The 27,989-nt window shown below is 42.6% G+C and overlaps 1 protein-coding gene and 1 pseudogene across 1 annotated transcript; both read right to left on the bottom strand.

The window, feature by feature from the left end:
• Positions 1 to 31: 31 nt before the first annotated feature.
• Positions 32 to 27,226, bottom strand: HAL (histidine ammonia-lyase). The gene is made up of 20 exons (XM_086712605.1): positions 26,648 to 27,226; positions 25,981 to 26,041; positions 25,846 to 25,873; positions 25,437 to 25,511; positions 25,271 to 25,343; positions 25,112 to 25,178; positions 24,766 to 24,803; positions 24,046 to 24,171; positions 20,175 to 20,314; positions 18,787 to 18,834; positions 17,998 to 18,145; positions 17,148 to 17,243; positions 16,988 to 17,046; positions 15,821 to 15,901; positions 12,902 to 12,967; positions 12,653 to 12,818; positions 10,011 to 10,145; positions 5,564 to 5,672; positions 5,395 to 5,464; positions 32 to 2,217 (listed from the first exon to the last, which is right to left on the bottom strand). Exons 1-20 carry the CDS (start codon positions 26,892 to 26,894, stop codon positions 2,077 to 2,079), a joined length of 1,974 nt encoding a protein of 657 aa, XP_086568731.1. The 5' UTR covers positions 26,895 to 27,226; the 3' UTR covers positions 32 to 2,076.
• Positions 2,372 to 2,489, bottom strand: LOC112863992 (U4 spliceosomal RNA; annotated as a pseudogene).
• Positions 27,227 to 27,989: the final 763 nt, after the last annotated feature.

Here is a 27,989-nt window from a genome sequence, read left to right as displayed (position 1 = left end):
CAACCAAAGTAACACCCCAAATGCAAAATGATGCTATTCATAATTAGAAGGTTTAATCAAAATATAATAATCCAGTAACCAGATCCAGAAATGAGACTCAAGTTTAAAGTAGTAATGAAAAGTGTCTTGAATTGTTCAGGTTATGTTTTTGATTTCATGTATAGTGGTAAATTGTTACAGTAATGTTCTGCACATCACATGCCCATGCCATTGACTATTATTTTCCAGATTGACTTGGGCTTGAGAATGTGACTTGCTTTGGCTGAAAGGATACTAGCAAGTATGGCAAAGTAGAGGCATAAAAGCCCCAGGGCTCTGGCTGCCCTGAGACAACAGGTGAAGCAGCTCAGATTACCTGCTGGGGAGGAAGTCACAGTACCATTAACTCTTGCTGCTACTCAGGGAGAAAGAGAAAGGATAAGGAATCAATTACACTTTCTAAAGACACTTTGTTAACAATCATTGAGGAAATCTTTAAGAAACTCGATTAACTGCAGTTAGAATAGGCTTTCCCCAAAGAGGTGCTAAACTTTGTTACAAAAATCTAAGAATGTAGTGACAACATAAGACAATTGAGACTGCATTTATTCTGTGTTTACCTTGTACTCTCTTGGAGGCGTGTGATAATCAGTTTCTAACAGAGCTGTATCAAAAACTCCATAATAAAGTGCCCCAGCAGACGAAAGTGGCTCGTGGGAATCCAGCCCTCTCCAAACTGAAGTGGAGAGCCGTCATCAGACTGCTGGGTATACTGGCTCCACTGCAGTTAGTGGCTAAGAATGAATAAACCTTACTCGTGCATGTTAAACAACAACGCCAAGAACAACATTTCAGTAAACAGGTTCTCAGCACATTTTTTTTGGTCACTGAATTGATGTAGGCAACAGTTTTCACTTCTGTCTCTGCCTTTCCTATGGACAGGTGCAATCTAAAAAGTGAAAACTCTATTGTGAAAGGTACTGTTGGACCCATTTTAGACTTTAATCAAGTAAGCAAGCTGGCAAGTGTGTCTGTTCTTTCCCTGGCCTCCTGTGGTTTTTAGAGGCACGGTTTCAGACTCTTGCGCTTGGGGTGCCTTGCACATATTTGCACAAATGGATGCAAAATGGAAGGTTAAGATCTTCCCACAGATCTTAACCTTGGGAAGCCAAGAGGTCATCTGACCCATCCTTCATCCAAATGATTATACTTAAGCCTTCCCAGAAGATCCCTTATCTTATTTTTTGAGGAAAAAACAGACTGGGTAACACATCCAAGGCCCCATCGACCTTTATCAATAGTTCCTCATTTTAATGATTACCATTAAAGAGAAGGGGTTGGCTAACTTTGAACATAAAATTCCTTATTTGTGAGACAGGAGGTTCCTTAACAAAGGGTTACTATAGGAATGTGAGTACAGTACTAACACATAGGAAGAAAGTAGTAATACTAACCTCTAACTCCAGTTTAAGCATCTAAGATTTCTTTTGAGATATATAGTGATATTTGATAAATATCACTAAGGGCCACTCCAATGGCAATCTCTTTATTCATTCCTCAGCTCCTTTGCACAAAACCTCTTGCTGACCTCTTGACTAGACTATGATTCGATCAATAGAAGAAAGAGAAGCTTAAGGACAAATTATGACTTCAAAACAAGTTGTTTATCAAGGCCTATTAAAGAACATCCACCATATTGTAGTGTAATTCGATCAGTTATCTAGTGAAGAGCTTGTCAAACAAACAAACAAAAAAGATTTACAAAAGTCTAATGCATTTGGAAAAGAATACCATCAATCTGTTTCCAGATACCATTTGAACTGTTTGAGTTCAAATAATGTTAAGTGGCCTGTGGCCTGTTAAGAAACAAAGAAAACTATAATCTGAAAACAGCTGCCGTGTCTCAAACCAAGTCAACAAGAACACAGCGCTACAGTCAGCAACTAATACAGTCACCAGCCTAACCAAAGTAGGTTTTAGAAGAATGGAATAAAATAATGGGTTGATCTACCCAGGGAAGTTCTCAGGTCTTTTCCTCAGCATAATACTGCTTGCTGTTAAAGTACCATCTGATCTGCTAATCCATGACAAAGCCCATTAAAGATCCCCAGACTCTGGGATTTTGATGAAATTCTTATGTAGGAATTCCAGTGAAAAGGCCGTTGGAGAAACTGGTCTGGATTCTGGAATATGTTCCATTCTGTATTTTTCTATGTATGGTGCAGCTACTTCCCAAACCTGAGAAGGACAAAACAAAGTCAAAATGTTGAGGACACTGTTCTCACATGCCATGGAACATCAACCTGGTAGGACCAAAACGTCTATCGCTGACTAGACACGTAGCGGCTGTTTCCTTGCTTTTGTTCTAAGCCATTTGACATACGATCTGTGTCAACTGCTCTTTGGTTGCATTAACAGATTTTAAAATACAAAGTCTGAAACCTTTCTATTAGCAATAATCGCACCTCGGATAAACCTCATTAGCAACGATACTGCCACTGCGCAAAGCTAGTCTGAAACCTTTCTGGAGTTACCACGAAGGTTTTCAGCTGCTTACTCTTCTGGAGCAAAACAAGCTAACAAACACACAAAGCCTAGAGAATTCAGTGTGGACAGCATTAAAGAAAGTTGCTCAAACGATGACCGTGTGTTTTCTAAAACAAGCTTTGAATAAGGCGGTGGATTTCCTCATTTGCCAGATTTCCATGCTGTGTGTGTATTCCTTACACTCTTGCTACTCAAAGTGTGACCTGTGGAGCAGAAGCAGCAGCATCTGGAACAAGATCCCCAGGAGATTCACACGCACATCACAGTTTGAGAAGCCTGCTTCAGACCCTTGTTTATACCTCCACCCACCAACCTATTCTCTTTCAAGCATCATGTCTTCTCACGTTAAGGTCCTGTTTTTGGTTTACAACTGCTTTTTATCAGCTTGCTGACAACAACCAAGGAGGATTTCCTATTCTTTTGTATTACCATAAAAAATATATTCTTTCAAAGGCTAACTTCCTCGAAAAGATACGTGCATCTCCAGGTTTAATTGCAGCATTATTTGCAAATAGCCAAGACATGGAAGCAACCTAAGTGTCCACAGACAGATGTATAACAACTCCACCCAGTCTTAAGAGTTAACTTGAGTTAAGGTAACACACTTCCTGCTTGCCCACCTAAGGCCCTTGATCTATAACAGAATTAATTTGTTTCTTTTGAGATTTGCCGACCACTGGCCTTGGGGAATGAAGGACCAAGAACTTTCCCCGCCTGCAGAGGCCAGCAAGTATGTTTGAAGCCACCTTGGCTTTCCAACTAGCCCAGCAATGTTTTAGCAAAATGTTTTTCTTTTTTAAGATCACACAGTGATTATTGACCTCCCTTTGGTCATCTGTAGATCTTGCCCTCCTTTGCAGAAAGAACAAAGTACTCTTGGGGAGCCTGGGTGGCTCAGTCAGTTGGGCATCTGACTTCAGCTCAGGTCATGATCTCACACTTCGTGAGTTCGAGCCCCACAACAGGCTCTGTGCTGAAAGCTCAGAGCCTGGAGCCTGCTTCGGATTCTGAGTCCCCCTCTGTATCTGCCCCTCCCCTGCTCATGCTCTGTCGCTCTCTCTCTCTCTCAAAAATAAATAAACATTAAAAAAATATTAAAAAAAAAAAAAAGAACAAAGTACTCTTGCACAACCTCTGGGTACCAAGAAACCAGACTTCCTTGCAGCTCCCCCCACTCCCCTGGGCATCAAGAAACTGGAACTTCTTCCACAACCTCTAAGAACTGAGATAACTCTGTAGCTGACATCATTGAGTCTGCATGTAAGTAAGAAATGTCATAGACCACTGCATTCTCTTAACTGTTTAACTCCCTTTAAATACCTCTGTGCTAGGCAGAAACCTGGGAGTTGGCTTTTGGACAAGAGTCTATTTCTCCCCAGGTGGCTGGCCTCCTGAATAAAACTCATATTCCTTTCTAATCAAAACTCATCTCTTGAGTATTGGCCTTTCAAGCGATGGACAGCTAAACTTGGTTTTCAGTAACAGACGAATGGATAGAGACAATGTGGTATGTATGTATGTATGTATGTATGTGTGTGTGTGTGTGTGTGTGTTAATCATCCATAAAAAAGAAGGAACTCCTGGCATTTATGATAACATCGATAGACCGTGAGGGCAGTATACTAAATGAAATGAGTCACAGAAAGACAAATACTGTATGATCTCACTTATGTGTGGAATCTAAATAGCAACCACAACGGCAAAAACTGAGCTCATAGATAGAGACAATAGATTGGTGGCTGCTAGAGGTGGGGGTGGGGGAGTTGGAGAGTGAGCGATATGGATAAAGGGGGTCAAAAGGTACAAACCTCCAATTATAAAATAAATAAATCTTGGGGATACACAACATGATAACTATAGTTAATAATACTGTATTGTATATTTTAAAGTTACTCAGAGATTAGATCTTAAAAGTTCTCATCACAAGAAGAAATTATAACTATGTATGGTGACAGATGTTAACTAGATTTATTGTGGTGATCATTTTGCAATATATACAAATATTAAGTCATTAGGTTGTACTCCCGAAATGGATATGTTATATGTCAGTCATATTTCAATTAATAAAAAAAGGCCAACCTCTCTCATCTACCTCTCTATGTGCATCAAAGTTGGCAGCAAGCAAGGGGCGTCCCCTCAAAGGGTGTAGGGCACACTTAGAAATGACAGATGTGAAGATCAAAGGGAAAAATCATTCCCCAAGAACAGAGCAATGGTTCCAGGGGAAATCAAGAAATTCTAGAGAACATGATACTCACAAATTATTACAAAAGGCTTAAAGAACTTTAAAAAATATATACAAAAAATGAGTCAGCCTATGAGGCATCTGTCCCTATCAGAGAAATCTCTAGTCAATGAAACCAGAGAAAATAAGCAGTAAAGAGAACCTGTAGTACCTCAATCAGGGTGATGATGGGGTAGGACACCCCACGGCACTAGACAGACCTATAGACCTTTGAAGTAAAAACCTGGGACTTCGTTTTCTCTTTGAATCTATTTAATCATTGGACCAGTTGGAGGTGGTGGTGATAACGTACTTTTGAATGAAAGAGAACGCTCTTGGTGAAGGGGATCCATGAAACTCTCATCTCATTTTTTCTCCCCATGAATACCTGTCCCAAACTCCATTTAAAATCATTTCAGTTTCTAATCATTAGATATTTAATGTTTGGGTGCAACACAGGACACTTAAGCGGTTATCAGACAGCTTTTTAAAGTTGCACAAGAAGTTGCCCAAGTTCCTTTTTGTTCACATCCAAGGCATAGACGAGAAACAAAAGAATAAGACAATATTTCTTCACTCCCTACTCCCACTTTGCTTTCCCATAATGACCCAAAACTAAGAAATAAGCCAAGTGGCCAACTTGCCTTCTGTTCCAGGAGCAGCCTGTGCGCTGCCTCAATGTCTGGGGCCATGAAGCGATCTTTTATCCAGGGCCTACAGAGAAAGTACATCAAACCATCAGCCAAACATTCACCACTGCCAGGGTTCACAGATCTGAAATGATGGCATCTCCAGGGACCTGTTTGACTTTACCTTACAACAGAGCGCACCAGGTCATATACTTTTTCCAGAGGAGTAGTTGTTCTCAGGGGGCGTAGAAACTCTATGCCCTGGCAGGCTGCCAGAAGTTCGATGGCCAGCACTACAATAAGAAAGGTGGAGGGATGATTAAAGCCTGACTTCGTGCTGGGGGGATATAACTCACGAGGAAGTCGACACTGCTAGCCAACTAAGAGATAGTCGGTTCTCTGTCTAGTGGTAGAATAAAGCTGCCTTGGTGTTTGGTTACCATCTTAAATTTGCTTTTCTAACCTATTGGCTGTATCTTTAATGTTAAGAAGGAGAGCACTATCCAGCTAAATGTCTTAGCCCCCCACTTCCTGTTTATCTGATCAAGATGGATGATATCTTTGTCCTATTTCCACCTTTGCATAAATTTCAATTTGTTTTTAGTCTTGCTATTTCTTTTGGCTTGAAATACCTGGCAATAGACTTTCATCAAAGGATTGAAGGAGCCAGTGAATGAGCAAATGAGTTTTTTGTTGGGCACTGATTCTATAGTGCTCATTTCAAACCTTCAAACTCAAAGGCTCCCAGGCCCATTAAAACTGAAATTCTAGGGGCGCGTGGGTGGCTCAGTTGGTTAAGCGTCCCGACTTGGGCTCAAGTCCTGATCTCACGGTTTGTGAGTTCGAGCCCCGCATTGGGCTCTGTGCTGACAGCTCAGAGCCTGGAGCCTGCTTGGGATTCTGTGTTTCCCTCTCTCTCTGCCCTTCTCCTGGTCCTGCTCTGTCTTTCTCTCTTACAGAAATAAATAAACATTAAAAAAAATTAAAAAAAAATGCAATTCTAGAAATTGGTACTTTGCCAACTTTCGGCTTCTTGATAAAACAATCCTTACACAGGTTTTTCCTAGCTAAGAACTTATTAAATGTACCATACCTTGTGATTGGCTTTGAATATTGACATCTAAGTTTCTCTACATTTGGATTCCATTATTTGCCAAGAAAAAATAGTTTAGAAGGGTAAAGTTGATCAAACCATTTAAGTGGTTAACTGAAATGGAGTATTGAAAATATTTGACTTTTCGTCTTAGAATTTATGAATTGCATCACAAACTCTGGTGAGTACAGACAAGTCACAATAGGAGAGGATGAAATAAATGATCTATTTTGGACCTGGAAGAAACTTTACATCTTCTAGTCTAGTCCCCTCACTTCATATGTAAGGTATTGGAAACTTTAAGAAGTTGAGCTGGGGTGGACAGGGAAGGCATCTGAGGTGAAATCTGCACAGCTACAAAGATAGAGTGAAGAAGTGAACCATGTGAAGTCCTTGGGGAACAATGTTGCAGGCAGAGAGACCAGCGAGGACACAGGTGCTGAGGTACTGGCAGGTACAAGAATAACACTGTGGCTCCAAGGTATCGAATGGAATGGAGACAGGTGCCAGTGAGAGCCAGAAGCCAGATCACGCATGATCCTGGTAGGCTACAGGAAGGGGGCTGGGTTTTGTTTTGAGTACGATGAGGAAACTTGGCAAATTTGAGCAGGAACATGGTGTGATCAAAATTACATTTTAAGAAGTTCACCGGGGTTATTTTATGTGGTGACTATGGAAGAACTGTAGTAAAAACAAGGAGATATCAATCAAAAGGAGATGATGGTGCCTTGATTTGGTGTCTTTTGACAGTAAGGTTAATTTGCTGAAGAACTGGCTAGAAGATCCGATCTGGATAGGAGTCTGATAAGGGTGTCTCCTTAACCTTCTGGCCAGAGCCACATGTTTAATGGGGAGACCATCTCAAGAATGGACATTAGGAACACACTCCGGTAGGCAGTTAATAACCAGTGTTGGTGAGGATGTGGAAAAATCAGAACTCTCAAATACTGCAGATAGGAATGTAACATGGTACAGCCACTTTGGAGAATAGTCTGGCAGTTCCTCAAAAAGATGGAGGTCAGTCACCATATGACTCAGCAATTCCACTCTAGAGAAATGAAAATATACGTCTTCATAAAAACTTGTACACAAATGTCTATAGTAGCATTATTCATATTAGCCAAAAGGCAGACAAAACCCAAACATCTCTCAACTGATGAATGGATAAACAAAATGTGTTAAATCCATAAAATGGAGTGTGTGGCCACAAAAAGGAATGATGTACTGATACATGCTACACCATGGAGGAACCCTGAACACATTATGCTGACTGAAAGAAGCCAGATACAAAAGGCCATATATTGTATGACACTTACGTGAAACGTCCAGAGTAGGCAAATCCACAGAGAGAGAAAAGTACATTAGTGGGTGCCTAAGCCCGGGGACAGGGTGGGACAATAGGAGAGGGATAGGTAAAGGGTACGAGGTTTCTTTCTGAGGTGATGAAAATGTTCTAAACTTGGTGGTGGTGACGGCACAACTCTGTGAATATACTAATAGCAACTCAAGTGTGCAATTTAAATGGGTGATTGTATGGTATGTAAATTATATCTCGATCCAGCTGTTAACAAGAATACTCAGCTCTCCCACATTTATCTTAAAATACCGCAGTGTTTGCTTATCTGCTGTTCCGCTTTCCACAGTTTTGGTGGCCTGCAATCAACCACCGTGTGGAAGCAGGTGAGCCTGATGATTGTCAGGTTCCTCTTTCTGACGAATCATCAGGTCAATAGAAGCCTGATGCTACGTCACAACGCCTGCGACATTCACCTCACTTCATCTCGTCTGTAGGCGTTTTATCCTCTCACATAGTCACAAGAAAGGGTGAGTACAGTCAGGTATTTTGAGAGAGTTCACATTCGCATAACTTTTATTTCAATATATTGTTATAATTGTTCTATTTTATCGTTCTTGCTTATCTCCTACTGTGCCTAACTTATAAATTAAACTTTATCATAGGTATGTGTGTATACGTAGGACTTGGTACTACCCGTGGTGTTGGGCATCCACAGGGGGTCCTGGAACGTTTCCCCCGTGGATAAGGTGGGAATTACCGTAGTGATACTCTTGTCAGCCAACTGCTTCCAATACAGTTGCAAAAATTTAGAAGCTTAGATAACAATGCTTAAAGGAAGGCAATTCCTTTAAACAAAACAAAACAAAACAAAACAAAACAAAACAAAACAAGAGGGGCGCCTGAGTGGCTCAGTTGGTTAAGCCTCCCACTTCTGCTCAGGTCATGATCTCACAGTTTGTGAGTTCAAGCCCCGCATCGGGCTCTGGGCTGACACCTCGGAGCCTGGAGCCTGCTTCGGATTCTGTGTCTCCCTTGCTCTCTGCCCCTCCCCTGCTCACGCTCTGCTCTCTCTCTCTCTCTCTCTCAAAAAATAAACGTTAAAAAAAATTAAAAAGCTCAACAAGGGGTGCCTGGGTGACTCTGTTGGTTGAGTGTCTGACTCTTGGTTTCAGCTCAGGTCATGATTTTGCAGTTGGTGGTTTCAAGCCCTGCGTCAGGCTCTGTGCTGACAGTGAGAAGCCTGCTTGGGATTCTCTGTCTCCCTCTTTCTCTGCCCCTGCGCAATCTCTGTCTCTCTCTCTCTCTAAATACATACATAAACTTAAAAAGCAATAAACAAAACAAGCAGTAATTTAGAAGGCAGAGAGAGGTTGGCCTAACTCAGTTCCACCCTAGAAGTATCTGCCAGAAGGTTTGGATCTGAATCTCGTCAAGCCTTTAGGAACAACCGCAGTATACAGGGAATGCAAGGGCTAGAGAACAACTTAAAAGTAACACCATAAGGCAGCCAACAGGTAAATCCAGAATGTCGGTTTCTAACAGAAGACTGACCTGGTTTTTTGTTTTTTTGTTTGTTTTTTGTTTTTTTTTTAATCCAGTCCATGGCATGAAGAAAAAAAAGGGAGAGGGGACTGTTCTAGATAAAAAGAAGCTTAAAGCTTTTAACACACCAAATTTAAAATGTGGGCCTTAAATCTAGATTTGAAAAAAACCCACTGTAAGGGCATTGAGATAATTGCGAAATTTTGAATATGGACTTATCAGTGACCCCAAGACTTGTTGACTTTGTTGGATGTGATAATGGCATCATGGTAGATAAAAATGCAGGAAGAAAATAATGTGATGGGATTTGCTTGAAAATAACTTGAGAAAAGTAAAAGAAAAAATGAAGCAAATGTGCTGTTGAGTCAGAGTGAGGTATAAATGAGGGCTCATGGTACTAATCTCTCTACTTCTGAATATGTTTTAAATTGTTTGAAAAATAAAGCCAACTAATAAACCTGATAGGTCAGCAGGTGTGGTTCTTAATTTTCAGCGAGCATCAGAATCACCTGGAAGACTTGTTCAACCAGATTGTCCTGCTCTCTCCCCTAGAGTTTCTACTTTAGCAGGTCTTGAGGGGTGGTGCCTAAGAGTCTGCCTTTCTCAAGTTCCCAGGTGATGCTGATGCTGCCTGTTTTGAGGCTCACAGATGTAGAAATTAATCAGAGAGGATTGCCATCCCAGACTGGCTGGGTTTACCTTGCTCCACATGCTCGATGACCCGAAGTGCCTTCCTTGCTGCCCATCCTCCCATGGAGACATGGTCCTCTGTGGCCGCGCTGGTGGAGAGAGAGTCCACCGACGAGGGGTGGCACAGAGCCTTGTTCTCAGAAACTGCAAGAAGCCGTGCAAGTTAAACATGCTTCTAATAGGAAAAATGGCCACGTTGGCTTCTCCCCGTGCCCAACGTCATGGAGGAGCCCCTCCAGGAGCTCTAGGTTGTTATCCAAGCACCAGATGGTCCAAAATTATTTTGGGAAATGGAAGCAGGTTGGGTTTGTATCAAAGTGAGAAGGACTTGGAGCCAATAATGAATTCTGAGATAAGACCAGATGGGAACCCTAATAGTACAAAGCCCAGTTGAAAACACAGGAAACATTTAGCATGCTAGGGAGACTAGGAAAAAAAAGACGTGATGGTCTTTTCTAAGTACTCAAGAACAACTGACTGGTACTATCACCAGAGGAGGCCTTGGAATTCAGGGTGGTGTTTGGGGATGGAGACTGGACCCCAGATCTTGAGCAAGGATATTTTTCAGTTCAGACTGTTCAGTGATTATATAAGTGGAGGCAGTGGGTTAAGCACAGGCTTCATGACTGCCGGAGATAACTTGGGGAGGCTGGGGAAATCCTAGTGATGGCCTGGATTGGTGTCTCCCAAACTTTATTGTGCATATGACTCGCTCCATCTTGTCAGAATGCAAATGTTGAGTTTCGCGTGGGCCTGAGATTCTGATAAGCTCCCAGGTGGTGGCTGGAATTTTGGCTCGAAGACAACACGTTAAATATGGAGGACCTAGATTCCAGAGCTCCTCCCCAGCTCCAGAAGCCAGGGAAGGCCAAACTCAGAGCGTTTTCTTCCCTACATTTTTGACCCTGAGAGTGGCTGAGACGTCAGTTGTTTTCTGTGCCATAAGGGGTCCTGAGGTAATCTAGCTACGTGAACTAGGGTGGTCAACTCGTCCTGGTCTGCCCAGGACTTGCCAGGTTTCAGCACTGCAAGGCCCAGGTCCTGTGACCCTTCACCTGCCATTAGATGGATAAGCAGGCTGTAGTGAGGCTCATTCAGAAAGAGAAGTTACACGTCCCCCTAAAAGAAAACTACCCATTTCATTATAAAGAAAGCAAGTTGAGCGACTTCAATAGGCAGTTTAGGGAAGCCAAACACATTCAAACAAAACTTTCTGAAGTCCCTAATATTTTCTAGAACTCAACCGCAACCTCCCTATGTTAATGTGAGAAGTTGCTGTCCTTTAAGGGAGTATTTTCATAAGGGGGTTAAGTGAGCAAATAGAAGATCCTCGGCAGAGGACATCATGAATTCAGGGTCTCTGTTGGTTTTATTGAGTTTCCATGTGAGGCTTTGGTGAGGAAAGGGTTAGGAGTAATCCTAATAGCAACTAATATTTACTTACTGCTTAGAGACATGCCGGGCATAGTTCTAAGGCTTTATATGCATTAATTCATTTAACTCTCAAATTAGCCCCATTAGGTAAATTTATCACCCCCATTTTACAGGGGAGTAAACGGAGGGTCAATAGGATTAAGAAACTTGCTCCATATCACACTCCTGGTAAATGGCAGAGCTGGGATTTGGACCCAGAGTCTATGCTCTTAATTAACCATGTGATCTCCTGCCTCATGGGTAGGTTTGCCAGAAAAAATACAGAATGCTCAATTACCTTTGAATTTCAGATAAAAAACAAATAACTTTTTAGTATAAGCATGTCCCAAATAATTCAAGTTTAACTGGACATCCTGCATTTCTTTTGTTAAATTTGGCAGCCATATTAGGATTATGTACTCATTAAAATGAGATCTGCATTAATTGAAGTGAGAGCATAGATTTGAGGACAAAAATGCCTGGGTTTGAATTCAGTTCTACTTGCGAGCCGTTCAATGTTGGGTAAGTCACCTAACTTCTCAGATCATCTGGTATTCATCTATGCAATGGGGGTAATGATAGTGCCTTGCCTCACGGTATTGTTGTGACCGTGAAGTGAGTAATTATAAATTAAGTCCTTAGCAGGTCCTTTGTACCAGGCCTTGTTCTGATGTGTTACTTAAAGTTTTAATTCAGAAATCAGTGACACTGAACCTCAGTTCTCATAGAGGGCATCTTGCTTCTTATAAGCATTTTTGCATATTGTAATCACATCTTTATGCTCTTAGAGGTCAGTATATCTACTGAAATGTATCCAACGTTTAATCATCCAAGTCCGTTCATGTTTCACCTTAATTATGGATATCTTTGTCTTTTTCCTTCTGATAGTCCCCAAATTGCGATTAGGGAAAAAGCTACAAACATGACATTCGTATGTGACGTTAAGTTGCTTCCTACAGAGAAATTGTGGAAACCTCATTATTTACAAACTCATTGGGGTATTATTCTGTTTTACTTCAACTTTGTTTAGATTTTATTATATATATATATATATATATATATATATATATTTTTTTTTTTTTTTTTTTTTCCTAAAATATGTCAGGCTTCCTTCTGCATTTGTATTGAGACAGGTAGGATGCAAATGAGGTGGGGAAAAACCTGATGCAAGGACAAAATTTGACACTTTCAGATAAAAAGGATGGGCTCGCATTCTGAGAAGTGGGCAGTGTTCTTACCGAGGGCTGCAGCTGTACAATGTGCAATCATGAATCCCGAGTTCAGACCACCCTCAGCAACCAGGAAGGCAGGCAGCTCGCTGAGGGAGGGGTTACAGAGCCTTTCGATTCTTCTTTCACTAATAGCAGCAAGCTCATGAACTCCAATGGCCAAATAGTCCAGGGCCTAGAAAGAGTGACTCAATTCAGTTGAATTGAGCCTAAATTGGAATATGCTTTCAGGGTCAGGAGCAATTCTAAAAAGCTTACTTTGGCTGGGTATTCACCATGGAAGTTTCCTCCAGAAATAGTCTCTCCCCTACTGGCAAATACCATCTTTCAAAACAGGTTAAGGCTTGAATATAACATTTGCTGATCACTGCAAGTAGAGGTCTCCCCCACCATCCGAAAGTAGAGCGTTCCTATGAAAATCTTTTCTAAACCAAAATGGCATAAAGGGAAGAAGTGCTTACCATTAATTTACATGGAAAATTTTTGAGCATTCCCAGACCCTCAAAATCACCTCTTTTAGCCTTCTGATACCAGAGGACACATCTTGCTAATGGATGCACAAAATAAATTAAGATAAAGCACAGATGCTCATACAGTTCAAAGCCCTGGCAGCCTGATGCTGAGATGCTGAGTATAGTTCCCAGGGAAGGAGCTCGGTGATACTGCTACCGCTTCAGATTTCTTTCAGTCCGTGAAAACAAGTACTAATGTAGGTCTGTAATGCAGACTTTCAAGAAGCAGGGGATACCTGTGTGACTCTTTTCCCAACCCACTAATTTGTAACACTGATAGCCCTTGTACAAATATGGGTGGAGGGAAGGAGATTCTCTCTACAAGCAGTTGTTGACATAAAGGGACAAAAACCCAAAAACAACTAAACAAATATCCCAAACCTTAAAGATGAATCATGTACACCCAACAGGGGGCCAAGAAAACATGAAACATCAATTTTTTTCCCCTGAGATTAGAGATTCTCAAGCACCACAACAGTAGTAATTTTAGCGGTTAGTACTTTCCCTCAAAACGGTCTATATCTGAAACTAAGAACAGAGACCGGGACGCCAGTTTAAAAGCAAACTCTTTTTGTCAGGGGGCAATGTGAGCTTGTGCTCCGTAGAAGAATTTGCTGAATGGAAGACTGTTGATGAGCAACCACCAAATTGTCTGGAACAATCAATCCTGGGAACGTTTTCAACCTCTCTACTCAGTGATCCTATGCCAGCATTCACAGCATATGGCAGCCAATAGGCTGTTGCAAACCAATCTAAGTAGGAGGCAGCTTAGACTCCCTGCATATCAATGCCCTGAAGGATCATTCCTTTGTATCATGCACTTCACTTGGATCAACAGGCACTCAGACAAAAGGCAGTAACAGACCCTCCTTGCAGATTCCAAACAGCTAATTTTCACCTCCTGGACTAGAGAATATGATCTATGAACTAGGAACTCTGAGACAGGTTCTGACTTCCAAGGAACTGGAGATGCACGTATTACACTAACTTAGTCAAGTTTGGAGTTACTCTTTTCTGTACATATATCCGTGAGCCTATTAGGCCCAATGCTGGCTCTTCTGTACCAAGCCACCCCCAGTCACAGGCCTTAGTCTTCTCTCCATTCTCTGAATCCTTATAGCAAGTAATATCTGCACCTATTTAAAACTTAAGCGTGTTCTGTTGTTCTCCAGTTGTTCCAAATTTGGTTGCTGGCTATCAGATTATAGCAATTCGAATTTAGTTCCCATAACATCTAGCAACTATGTAATAGGTGCTCTATATCTACAACAGAACAATTCAGAAGACTATTCTTTCAAGTGACACCACCATTGTAGGTGAACTCTCAAATATGGCCTTATTGGAATTTCATCAATAATTAAGAATCTTTAATTGAGAAAGGAAAAGACTGTTGGCTGAAACTTTTGCTGGGGAAAGTGGTAGTGTAAGAATTTATTAAGGAATTATCCCTCTCCCATATCCAATAATTTAATGGCAAATCTTTCTTTGTTTTTTTCATTTTGTTTTGTTTTGTTTTACTCTATAAGATACCCTTTCAGGTCTAAATTATCTAAGTGTAGAAAGGATGCCTTTCCTCACAGTGCCAGAACTGACAAGAACTGACAGATGAGACAGACTGCCTAGACTTCATGAAAATTCTAGTCCATTTTGGGGGGTGAAGTATGTTGAGGTGAGTGAGTTGAGGATTACTTAGTGTGGGTTTGACTTAATTGTGAAACAATCTGAGAGGACATAAAACACACATCCTGAAGTAAACTTGTCAGAGAAACCACACTAAAAGGGTCTTGTGATGAATCTTTCACAGCTGTTGTGAAACCTGTCTGCTAAGCTAAGCTGTGAGCTACTTCCAGGGTTGCTAACTCAGCACTTTGTCCCATATTAAGAACTGAGGCCGACATGGGATAGGAAGGCATATATTCCTAAGGGTTGGGTGGTCTTCAAAGGCAGTACTGGGTACCTCTGTGACAACTTTGCCAGTGTGACTCCCAAGTGATCACATCAACGTCTGGGAGAACTATACCCTCAAAGAATATTCCATAGCAAAAACAAGATGGCTCTAAGATAACCACACCATGAAGGAAAGAAGGGCTGCATCCTTGAAAAATAGAAGCATTCTTACTATTCTCTAGAATATGGAATATTTTCTAGTAGAAATATGGAAATACTGATTTGAGTACACTCCATGTCAAAAATAAAAACTTGAGATGAGGAAAGCCATAACTCGTTAATCAATACTTTGGTAAGTGTTAACAAGCTGCCTTCTGTTTCATGCGTCACAAGAACTGGGAAGCCTTGCATAAATGCAAACCTACCCAGGATCCCCATAATCACACTTGTGACCTCGGTTTTCATCTTTCTATCAGCAATCTCAGCACTGGGTTTTAGGGCAAAGGTTTTCATGAAACCTCTCAGCCAATGCCGGAAATATGTGCGTTAGCTTTTAATGAGTCCGTTTGGAAAGCACAGCGTGTTCATAGTCTCTGAAGTGAAATTAGGTTCACAGACCTGCCCCTGCCAATCATCAGCTCTGAGGTTCCTCTGAACCTCAGGTAGTCTATGAAATGGAGTAACAACAGAGATACTACACAAAAGGATCACTTTAGCATATCTAAAAATTACCAGCTTGATTTCTATAACTACAGTTTAGTAAGCAGTCAAAAGATACAGGATTGTCTGTTGCACTATTAAGTTCTGTGGTAATGATGTTCTTCACAAACGCTATTGTGTCATTCACCACACCATGGACCTAAAATACAAGATTAAATGAGTTAATACATTGAAAACACTGATAATGGTGTCTGTCACACAGAGTCTGATATTCTTATTAGAATAGCAAGAATGTTTTTTTTAATGTTTATTTATTTTGAGGCAGAGAGAGAGAGAGAGAGAGCAAGCGAGCATGAGCAGGGGAGGGTCAGAGAGAGAATGAGAATGTCAAGCAGGCTCCACACTGTCAGTGCAGAGCCTGATGCGGGGCTTGAACTCATGAACCATGAGATCATGACCTGAGCCGAAATCAAGAGTTGGATACTAACCAACTGAGCCACCCAGGCACCCTGAATAGCAAGGATGTTTTAAACTGGGATTTATTTGTACTGTAGAGCTAATTTAGCGATTTTCCATAGACGTTTTTGATCAACTAGCTAGAATAGAACTTGATGAGTTAAAGGAAATAGGGTATTTATTCTAGGGAGGACCCTATTACACTACAGAATCTGGCACCAGATCAAATATTGTTTCATTCTTGAGTTGTGTGTTAATTTCTTACTCAACTAATTGCCATTCACAAATGAGTTATAACATCTGCAATACTGGATGCCTCATGCCCACTCAGGTCTTCTGCATTGTTTTAGTCTAAAGTTAAGCCTCACAGATTTATTTATGGTGGTTTATATCTGCTTATTAAATGAAGATAAAGTACAACCATGATGTGCACTTAATTTTGATTAGACTTTCCTGCAAACATCTCTGAAAGCTGGTTCTTGCTATATCTAGAAGGGAGAACCAGTAAACTTCCATTAACTGGTTAGGATGATGTTATCACTAAGAATTTTAAAAAGTTACGGCACTAAACCAACACAGCAAGTTGTCTCTTGTGCTTCTGTACAAGGGAATTGAGCAAAGCACTTCAAAAGGAAACAAACAGCTTAATATATAGAATAGAAACTAAAATAATTGGACAAAGGGAAGTATGACACACATAATTTTTAACAGAGGCAGTAAAGAAATTTGGATTATAATTGACCATTACATGACTTTTTAACACTTACCTCTTTTTCTTTTCACCCCTCCCTGAATTGGGAAAAAAAGAAAAGGCTTTTTGTTTGTGTACCTGTGGACAGCAGCGCAAGGTATATGCGTCCTGAACACGATCACAGAACCTGTGACTTTCTGTGGAAGAGGTGGAAGGGATAGCAATTTTTTCAAAGTTATCAATTTTTTCCCACAAAACATAAAACCAAATAAGCTCGCTCACAAAAACATCCCCAGACCTGCTATTTCAGAAGGGTGGTGATCCGAGTCCAAGAGTGACCGAAACCGAAAAGCCACTTCAACTTGCCCACGATGAGGGCGAACAGCATGAATGTCTAGAATTGATGGAGAACAAGTCTGAGCACTTCTTCCATTAGCACGAACTACCATTGGTGATGGTTCAGGACCATCCACGGTGCTGACACAAGCCTTCAAAATCCCAGGGGTTCTTACCACCACTCACAGTTAGAACCTCAACTCCAAAAGCAAGCTTTTCCTTTGACTGTACTCTTTCTACCTTAAATATCCGAGTGCAAACTACGTGTTAAGTCCCCTGGGAATTCAACTCAAGACCTTGGACCTACCCTAATTTAGGATTTAGGCTCCTAATGGAAGGAACCTCCACAGTGGCCAATTGTAGACAGTTTTACATCAATTTTAGGCAGATTTCTGTCCTACTACATAGAATGGTAGGGAGTCTTTCAAATTCATTACTTTCCAGGTAAACTACAACTTCTATGGTTTTTCTCTCTCCATTTTCTAATGGAGACCAACTTTAATCCTACTCTGCTTCTAAAACCCTGTGAACAGATTCCTAAGACAGTGCACAGTTTGATGGGAGTTGGGCCTGGATGATCCAGAACGCTGGGTGAATTCTAGAGTCAGCATCTGTAAAATGTGGTCATTCCAAGGATCAAGCGTGGCATAACTTAGATGAAGCTGTGGCAGTATTGTGTATGCCATAGGCCCTTGGGTTTTCTCTTTTTCCCCTACCACGCATCCCCACCACTCATGTTTAAAGACCTGGACCAGCCCACCCAACCAGCTCTGAATGACTGAATAGCAACCAAATGGAAGAACCATGCTGACCAGTATCGAAGGCTTTGGTGGTGCCTTTCAGCACCTCAAGGGTCAGGGCCGCCACGATGTCAGCCTGACGTGCAATAGCACTGGCTCTCTCCACAGCTTCGCAGCCCAGGGAGGTGATCATCTGTGTCCCGTTGATGAGTGCCAGACCCTTTGGAAAGAAAGAGAGAAGTTCCTTGCTACATTTATTGTAACCTATGTACAAGTTGATTTCATATCTTTTGCATCCCTAAGAGAAAAGTTAACCCGTCAGCTGAAGGACATTTATTTATGTTTTCTAAAGTGCAAGGCAGTAAGACTTATTTAAGCACTTGAGGATTAAGTGCTATCCTAAGTGAAATTGCTAGTATAAACCTGGCAAGTGGAATACATGTTAAGTATCCCCATTCTCAAGACAACAATGAACGTCCAGTGTAGCTGCATATAAAATCTTTAGCTCCTAATTACGCAGCATTTCTTAACTTGTCATCATTGTGGACAGGACATCCTAAAACATTTCTGGCCCAAGACTCTTGGCTGAGAGCACCCTGAGGAATCTTGACTTATAGCATCTGTTAAGGATCCTTAGAGATCCTGATTTGAAGTTTGAATTAAGTAAGAGAACCCCTAAACATTTGTGGCGGGCAGAATCTTCTGAATGCTTATGGATGAGTCCTTTCTTCAATGACAAACTTTTAACAAACATGAAAGCCACATTTATTTTAAGAAATCAGTGAGACCGACATTAAGACTGAAAATAGTATATAAATAAAAACTTGTTAAAATGAATACATTTTCCTTGAATCTCCTTACCTCTTTTGGTTTCAAAACAACTGGTTTCAATCCATGAGCCTCCAAGACCTGCAGAATGATTAAAAAGATAAAAATGGGTATCAAATGAAATACTAGCCTTTTTCTAATTTCATAAGGAATCAATAAAATATCTTTAAAGCCTAAAGATCTGTCTTATAAAAGAGCAGACCTCATAAACTGGTTCTGTTCATCCCCCTCTGGTCTATTCTCTAGTTCTGTTCTTTAATCTGAAAGCAGACTTATATTTCACATAATTTTTGTACTTAAATCAGGGGCGTTAGTGTCTACAGAAGTAACCCCGAATTTTGGGTTTTAGGTCCTTTGTGTTCAGTTTCCACATTACTGACTCACTTTTTCTTCTGCTGCTTCCTGAGTACATGTTTACAGAGTAAGAGTATGTGAAATGCCCTAGGAGGCAGGAAGTAGGTAGGACAGCACAAAGGAAGGGCAAATAGCATTTGGAGGGAAAAGAACCAGGGGAGCAGAGATGGAAGTTTCCCAGAGGACTTATCAGAGGGAGGAACAGGAGTGAGTGAATAAGAGTGGAATGAGCACGAGCTGGTCCCTCTGTCCCGGGCACAGCATATCCCAGCTGTAAGGAACCCCCAGTTTCTGTAATGTAGAACTTAGTGGGAGGGAGTAGACCAACAAGACTCTTATAAACCAGTCTAAATTTAGACTTTATTCTAAGGACAACGGGAAGCATTACAGGCTTTAGCCGGGACACGCTTGAATTTGCTGTGTGACGGTGGCTGGGAAAACATTGTACAGAGAAATAAAGATCAGGCTTTAGGGAAGAAAGGTGATTTGGAACCCGTACCCTCCTAAGGATTATCTGTTCCTTTAACTTCTTCCTTCCCCTGGGTCCTCTGCCCCTTCATTGGGGAACCTCTCAGCAATTGACCTGGGATGACACCTCAAATAGTTCTTTGGGCTGCTCTGACGGAATTTGGAGATGGATGAGGAAACATTAAAGCTTTACTAAAAGCAAGCCCTTCTGATTAGCCATTGGGGTGGAAGCTTGGAGGAAAATGGAGCCTGCTTTCCAGAGGCCATACAGCAGGTACTATGATCCACAGCGCTATACTGTGAGACCAGCAACTAAATAAATTTGCAACAGTGTGTGGCCTCCGGGATGGACACTGGAAGATTTTTGGCTGCAGAATAAAATGCTGGGATTAACACTGACTGCTGTACCTTTTCACCAAGGTGACCATCAAGTCCAAAGGGCCAGTAGTAAAGTATGGAAGCTAAGAGCCTTACCTAGTTTGACTAATGGTGGCTCCCTCATGGGGTTGCTGTAAGGATTCAGTGCTATAAAGTATGCAAGTGCAGCCGGTGCCCAGCCTAGGGAGATTACTGCAGAATGTAAGTTATTAAAGTCTTACGTATTTAGCATCAGCCCAGCCACTCTTTGGAGACCACATCTTCCCTTCTCCAATTAGCCCAAGAGCAAGATGAGAGAGTGGCGCAAGGTCTCCACTGGCACCAACCGTTCCTTTCTCTGGAACGTAGGGCAGGCAGGAGGCTGGGAGAGAAGTAGGCACCAGTTACTTGTGGCTGTCTTCACTTTGCCAGCGAGACCAACCTCTCCCAATAGGATGTAGTATCACTTTATGGCACAAATACCTGGGGAAAGACAGTTCCTGGAGCACAACTAATGCTTAATGAACCTGGCCGCACTGCTATTAAAAAAAGGCAGAGGGGAATAAGGGTGGGTGGGAGAGAGCACCTTCCCAATAACAAAAAGCCTTCCTTCCCTTATAAGCCGCTTTAAGTTTAGACTATAAAGATCTGTACTCTGAAAATTATAAAACATTGATGAAAGAAATGGAAGCCAACACAAACGGTATGACATTTTGTGCTCGTGGAGCGGAAGAATTCATATTGTTAAAACGTCCATTCTACCAAAGCAATCTACAGGTTCAGGGCAATTCCTATCGAAACACCAATGGCATTTTTCACAGAACTGGAACACAGAGTCCTAAAATTTGTATGGAACCACAGAAGACTCCAAATAGCCAAAGCAACCTTGAGAAAGAAGAACAAAGCTGGAGCTATCACAGTCTCAGATTTCAAGATACACTTCACAGCTGTAGTAATCACAATGGTGTGGCACTGTCACAGAAACAGACAAACAGATCAATGGAAAGACTAGACAGCCCGGAAATAAATCTATGCCTATATGGTCAATAAATCAATGGCAAAGGAGAGAAGGATACATGACGGGGAAGACAGGCTTGTCTGATGCTGGGAAAACTAGTCCACTTCCTCACACCACACCCAAAACTTAACGTGAAATGGACTAAAGGCCTAAATGTGAGACCCGAAACCATAAAACTCCTAGAAGGAAAACATAGGCAGTAATCGCTTTGATACTGGCCTTAGCAACATTTTTTAAGATATGGTTCCTCAGGAAAGGGAAGCAAAAGCAAAAATAAACTACTGGGACTAGACCAAAATTAGAAGTCTTACGCAATGAAGGAAACCATCAACAAAATGCAACCTACCGACTGTGCGATGTTTGCAAATGATATATCTGATAAGGAGTTAATACCCAAATATACAAACAACTTACAGAACTCAACATTAGAAAAACCAGATAATCCAATTAAAAAGTGGGCAGAGGCTCTGAATAGCCTTTTTTTTTTTAAAGAAGACATACAGAAGGCTGACAGACACATAAAAAGATACTCAGCATTACTAACCATAAGGAAAATGCAAATCAAAACCACAGTGAGCTATCACCTCACACCTGGCAGAATGGCTATAATAAAAAACTCAAGAAACAACAAGTATCGGTGAGGATGTGGAGAAAAGAGAAACTTTGTGTACGGCTAGTGGCGCAGCCCCTGCGGACAATGTATGGAATCTCCTCAAAAGATTAGAAACAGAACTACCACATAATCCAGTAATCGTACTATTAGCTATTTACCCAAAGAAAATGAAAACACTAACTTGAAAAGACATATGCCCCTCCTATGTTAATTGCAGCATTATTTACAATAGCCAAGACACGGAAGCAGCCCAAATGTCCATTGCTAGATAAATGGGTAAAGGAGAGGTAGTATTTATATACAATGAAACACTACTCAGCCATAGCAAATAATGAGATCTTGCCATTCGTGACAATGTAGATGGACTTAGTGGGTATTATGCTAAATGAAAGTAGTGAGACAGAGACAAATACCAGTTCACTTATACGTGGAATCTAAAAACCAAGATAAAAAAAGTAGAAACAGACTCATAAATACAGAGAATAAACTGATGGTTGATGGGGGTGGGGGCATGGAGCAAAATGGGTGAAGGGGAGTGGGAGGTACAAGCTTCCATTTATGGAATGGATAAAGCATAAGGATGAAAGGTACAGCATATGAAACATTTTTTTTTTTTTTTAAGTTTAGACTCTTTCCTAGGGACATTACAGATTTTAGCCAGGACATGCTCAGATTTGCTGTGTGAAGCTGGTTGGGGGACACGGTACATAGGGGACTAATACAGATCAGGCTGCATGGAAGAAAGGTGATCTGAAACCCATATCCCCATAAGGATTATCTATTCCTTTAAGTTTTTCCTCCTCCTTGGTCCTCTGCCCCTTTGCTTTTACTGTGCATGTCCTAATCAGACCTAGAAATTTTTAGGAATTGTAACAATGTATCTTAAAGATCAGGAGTTAGCTGTTGTTCATTACAGCCTTGCTTCTAAGAACAAAAAGTTAGAAATGATGTCAACATAGAATTAAGAGACTTTTGGGTGGCTCAGTTGGTTAAGCATCTGACTTTGGCTCAGATCATGATCTCATGGTTCATGGGCTCTGTGCTGACAGCTCAGAGCCTGGCGCCTGCTTCAGATTCTGTGTCACCCTCTCTCTCTGCTCCTCCCCTGTGTGTGCTTTCTCACTCTCTTGTAAAAATAAACATTAAAAAATTTAAAAAAAAAGAATTAAGAGACTCTCATATAACCAAAGAGTGTGTGCAGTCATTAAAAGCTATTGGGGGAAAAAACACTATTGGAGAATGTTTGGAAACATGTAAATTTTAACATTAGAAAAGAATTATAAAATGTTCTAGAAGGATAAGGCACACCAAAGTATTCACAGGGGTTCTCTGAGGAGGTAAGCATAGACAGCATAGTCTCTGTTTCTACTTTTTCCCAGATTCCTAGGCACCCAGCCTACTACCTCACCACCACTTATAAACAGACATGTACTGTTTTGGAGGAAATTCTCAGTTAAAAAAAAAAAAAAAGTCCTGTTCTTTCTAAAGTAAACTCAGACTCCTATAGCAGTGTGTTTTCCATCTGTAGATAAGGTTAGTGGCATGAAGCAATGCCATCCACAGGCCAGCTTCCAGATCATAGTTCACCTAGGGAATTCTCAGAACTCTAGGGACCCAGGGGGGTCCTAGACTGACCCATAAAGCATAGGTAGGTTTACAGCCAGAGATGTACTATCTGCGATTGTAGGGAAGACCAGGGTGGGAGGAGGGACAGGTGGTGGAATCACTACTGGTCTGCTCAGCACAGCCATGTCTACCCATAGATACCCCGTATACCTTCACCCCAAAGAGCTTCCCGAGCCTGTGCTGATCTATGATGTTCATCTTTGTGAGGAGGGACAGTGGCCTCCTAAGCATTTCAAATCTTGTCTCCACATTGGAGTTTTTCTACCCTGAGAAGTAAGCTCCAAAGAGCTGAACGGTATTGTATCCTGGCACGAGATGGCTTCCTGGTCCAGAAGCAAGTCTTTGATCTCTTTGATGCTTCTGTTTTATCTTTGCAAGAAGTTAAGTTTCAGTTATTTAAGTCTGGGTATTCCACTATCTGGGGAGCATTAAGATGTCAGATTCCCGGGCACTTAGCAGAACTACTGAATTGGTCTTTGGGATGGACATCCAGGAATCACTGTGTTTCCCAGATGATTTGATGCAACTTCTCTAACCACATCTGGGCATCGCTGAATTAAAAGTTCTTTCCAGCTCTGAGCTTTGGGCCAGACTTGAGGGGTTTGTTCCAGACTTAAAGATACCAAATACTAAGTGAAGGGTGATGAAATGTGAGTTGAAGGTACACAGGAGTAAGCATCTCTGTCCCCACCCCTGTCCCCTCAGGTAGTCTCCTTCCCACCAAGCCCATTTCCATTTGTCTCCATTATTCTATGTCATCTTGTCTCTGTTAGTCGTCACCCTGCCATCAACCAAGTCTACCTGTGGTATATGCCCAGCCTTAGGGGAGGGTCAGTCTGTGGATCCATGGCATTACCATTAAATACTTCAATAACTTGCTTGAGGGTCTCCAGGGAAATGCCACTGTATCCTTTGGCTAAGACATTGATCCTTAAAGCCAGGAGCATCCGACATCTCTCAGGGATTAGTGGTTTCCCAACACCTGCAAAATGGAATTAATGTTTTCTTCTAGAAATCTTTTCTACCTCCATCTCTCAAATCTTTTTCCATTTCAGTCCAGTCTCCTACCACCGTCAAGAAGAGACTTGACTCAGTCAAGATGCATTTGCACTGCTCTCCTTCCTGATTGTCCTGTTTGTTAAAGTCCCATCTTCTAGAAAAAGGAGAAGCCCCAGTTTTGCCTTCTCAGTTCTCTTTCCTAGAATGCTTCAGTGAGTCCCACCCTTCCCAACACCCTTAGAATAGCATCCAGACTCCTCAGAACAAGCTCCCTTGCAATCAGGTGGGACTGGATTCTTGACATCTCACCTCATCCTGACCAACTCATTCCCTGAGTTCCAGCCTTAATTTCGTTCCCTAAATACACCACTCTTGACATGATAGTATAGCTGCTCCTGCCCCAACCCCATCTCTCCACCTGGTCCATTCCTTTTTCTCAGATTCAGCTGAAAGGTGGTCTTGTCTGATGCTTTCCTCTTTCCCCTCCTCCCCCGAAGCAGAATTGGCACTAGTTCTTGGAATGCATTAGCTATTCGTGGCTGTTACAGGATGCCTCACTCTGTTTGGAATGATTTACCTGAAGAATGTGAACGTACTAGGTTGACCTGCAGCTCTCTGGAAGAGAAAAGGAAACAACCCTCTTAGATACCTTGCAGTGAAAACGTTTCCTCAGCTGGGAAAATGAAGGAAAGAACGGTTGAATCTTTGGAGAGGCAGGATAAGGCAGCGTGATGCAATGTAAGAAACCAGCAAGCCCGTGTTTTCAAAGCCAACTCATATACAAGTTAACAGGAGACTTATCCTCCTCATCTGTAAATTGGGGCAAATGTTAATTATTTCTCTTGTTGAAAGAAGTCTCAAAGATGGGGACAGGTGGCATGTGAATGCTTGTGTTTGCTAAGGAGGGTGGGAATCAGACTTACTCTAGCTTATTGACAGGAATTATAGTTCTGGCAAATTTCCCAAAACCTGTAGTGATACCGTAAACAACTACAACAAAAAAACAGACATTGTACAATTAGATGCAGGCCGTTTTGTTCGGTTAATAAAAAGAATTGTAGGACACAAAGAGAAAACAATACCAGTTTTTTCTTTTATGATGCTATCTATGACTTCCCTGGATTTTTGCACCTTCTTTTCCGCAGTTGGGGTGAGCTAGGAAAACATTGGTCAAAGCAGAGCATGTGGAAAACTTCCATACGCAGTGAAAGAGGTCAGAGGACATCCTTCCCCTGCCCTCCCCCATACCTTTATTTTGTAGTGTCCTTTTCCCAAGTTGACCAGATCCTCTGTGGTCAGGCTGTCCCCATCTAAGGCGATGTACTGCACAAAAGAAGGGAACTTCCATGAGCTCGAGCAGCTTGGCGCTTGAACAAGAGAGTAGGGAAGCCTCAAGCAAAACTACATTTTGACACCCGAGAGATTTTACCCTTGCTCTGACACATTCATGTGCTAGTTTAAACGACCGCTTGCTCAAGAGGAGGCTGAGTAAAGAAGGCTAGCAATGGAAGAGCATAATTAATGCATTTGCCTACTCCACCGAGCAGGATAAAGCCCCGCCCTGACAGTGTTCACTCAAAAATTTTGCTGGCTCCACCCCTTCTTAAGTGAGGGGGACTTAATTTTCTTTATAAACAGAGAGCGGCTGGAAGTTTACCTTTTCAGGCTCCCGGTATTTGCTGTATCTGAAGCCAGGTAAAGGAAAACACTGGGTAGCGTGAGAAAGCCCCCACCCCATCACTGGCAGGGGCAGCCCCCCGGCGCAGACCCACCAGCCTGCAGGAAAGGATACAGGTAAACTCCTTCTGGTTGTGATGGAATGAAGTCGGGAGACATGGCATCCCCTTCTATAACTGAAACAAGAATGCAAGACAGGCTCCTTACAGATGGCAAAGGAGACGCGCATTGTTGCTGGTAAACCAAGAAAGGGCTCTTCCACTGCTCTGACTTCTATAGAAATGGCTGCTTTAAAACCACTTCAGAGGCCTTCAAGTGCTCCTAGCATCTTTACAAACGACAGCGAAATGCAGAGATGCAGGTATCAGGCGTGGACCGGGGTTTACATGGAAGTTCAAGATCTAACGCCCACCCCCACCCCCATCCTCACCCCCAGCTGTATTTTGTATTAAATCCGAACCGCTTAGGCCACTGGCCTCCAGTCCGCTGAGGTGCTTTTGAAGGGCAGAAGGATCTTCAAAATGATTCTGTACCTGCAGAGGCATTCAGATGTTGCCTTTGCTACTTCCTAGCGCTCGACTCTAGGTAAGCCACCTCATTTCTGGGTCTGCTGCCTCGTGGTAAAAGGGGGATGAGAATCCTGCCCTCTCCAGGTTATTGTTGGAACCTAAGAGACAGCACGACCCCCCCCCCCCCCCCCCCCCCCCACGGAGGGCAGAGAGGACACCAGGACCTCCTTCCCAGGGATGCGGGGACTGGGCCGCCGCCCTCCGGCCACTCACCCACTTCCACGAACTCGTTGTCCTCCAGGGCCACCTGAAGCGGGTCCTCGTCGTCCAGGAGGCCCAGGCCTTTGCATCGGCGCACGAGGAAGCGCACGTCGTCCACCGAGGCGAAGCCGCCGTTGTCTGGCTTATTCTTGACGTACCTCTTGATGGCCTCACGGCCCAGCCAGCCCACCGTGAGCTGCGCGTCCCGGCAGGGCACGGCCAGCCATTCCCCGCGCACGTGCACCGTGTACCTGGGCATGGCTCCGCGCGACCCGAAGGAGGCCCTGCCACCAGGCTGCCTGCTCTTCTGCCTGGGCAGGAGCCTGGCGGGGGCGGTTTTATCTGGGAGGGACTTCCTAGGTGTGGTCGGCGGGGAGGACACCGCTGGATTTTCAAAACACGCCCCTTCCCTCGCCTTAACTCATCCACACGTTGGACAAATATTTATTGAGGGCCGCACGGGGTTCCTGTGGGTTTTCGCAGCCGAGAGAGGGGCGGGAGAGGGGGATGCAGGCAGGCGAGCGGCCCGTCCAGCCGGGGTACAGCCCTGCTGGCGGAAAGGCCCGGCTTCTCCCACGCTGGGGGTCCCAGGTGCCCTCCTGCTGGCCTCTCTCTCAGGGTCCCGGATTTCTTCCTGCTCTGGCTTCTGTGTTCTCCATCGAGGGCAGCCTATAAACACCATGTTCCTGTCTTTATCTAGAATTACTCAACAGTAAAATGCACCTTCTGGCCTACTGTGACACCACGGAGTGTGGCAATCTTCGTTTTCTTGTTTATTCCACAAACATGTGTTGAGCAACCACCCCCTGCCACCACTAAGGTTTTCCCATGCTGTCCCTCAACGAAGGGAGATGGCAAAGGCCAGAGATCATTCTCACAGCTGAAGGTCACGTCTGGATGAATGAGCTATCATGGCTTGGAGGTTAACAGCTCAGACCGCCACAGTGGGACTCCAGCTCCACTATGTATTAGCTTTGAGCAAGTAAATTATTAATTAGCCTCTGTTTCCTCTTCAAAAGGGAAGAGGGGTGAGCTGCCTCACTGCTGTATTTGCAGTGTCTACCTGGGATCAAATCCTGGCTTCGCCATTTGCTAGCGATGTGACCTCTGGGCAAGTTACTTGACTTTTTCACGGCCTCAGTTTCTTCATCTCTAAGCTGGGGACAATGATTGTGCCTATTTCAAAGGGCTTTATGGAGGATTAAATGAGCTCATATATGTAAAGCCCTTAGCTCAGCACATGGTAAATTGGAAATGTTACAGAAGTGTGTGTAATCACTATTATTTGGACTCTAATGCTCTGTATACCTATATTAGCTTCTAAATGTTCTTGCAGCTTGGTGCATGGATATCC

Source organism: Puma concolor, chromosome B4 (genome assembly GCF_028749965.1).
Source record: "Puma concolor isolate L17-30 chromosome B4, mPumCon1.1.hap2, whole genome shotgun sequence".
NCBI lineage: Eukaryota > Metazoa > Chordata > Mammalia > Carnivora > Felidae > Puma > Puma concolor.
Note: the sequence above shows the minus strand (reverse complement) of the source record. Positions and strands in the feature narration are given on the sequence as shown.

Bases quoted from the DNA above. Each gene is read 5' to 3' on its own strand.
- HAL (XM_086712605.1), bottom strand. From the start codon at position 26,894: ATGCCCAGGTACACGGTGCACGTGCGCGGGGAATGGCTGGCCGTGCCC. The intron at 18,146-18,786 runs GTAAGGAGATTC...TTCTTTCCAAAG, and splicing joins TTGTTTTGAAACCAAAAGAG to GGTCTGGCACTCATCAACGG. The intron at 17,244-17,997 runs GTCAGCATGGTT...CATCAATTCTAG, and splicing joins CACCAAAGCCTTCGATACTG to ACATTCATGCTGTTCGCCCT.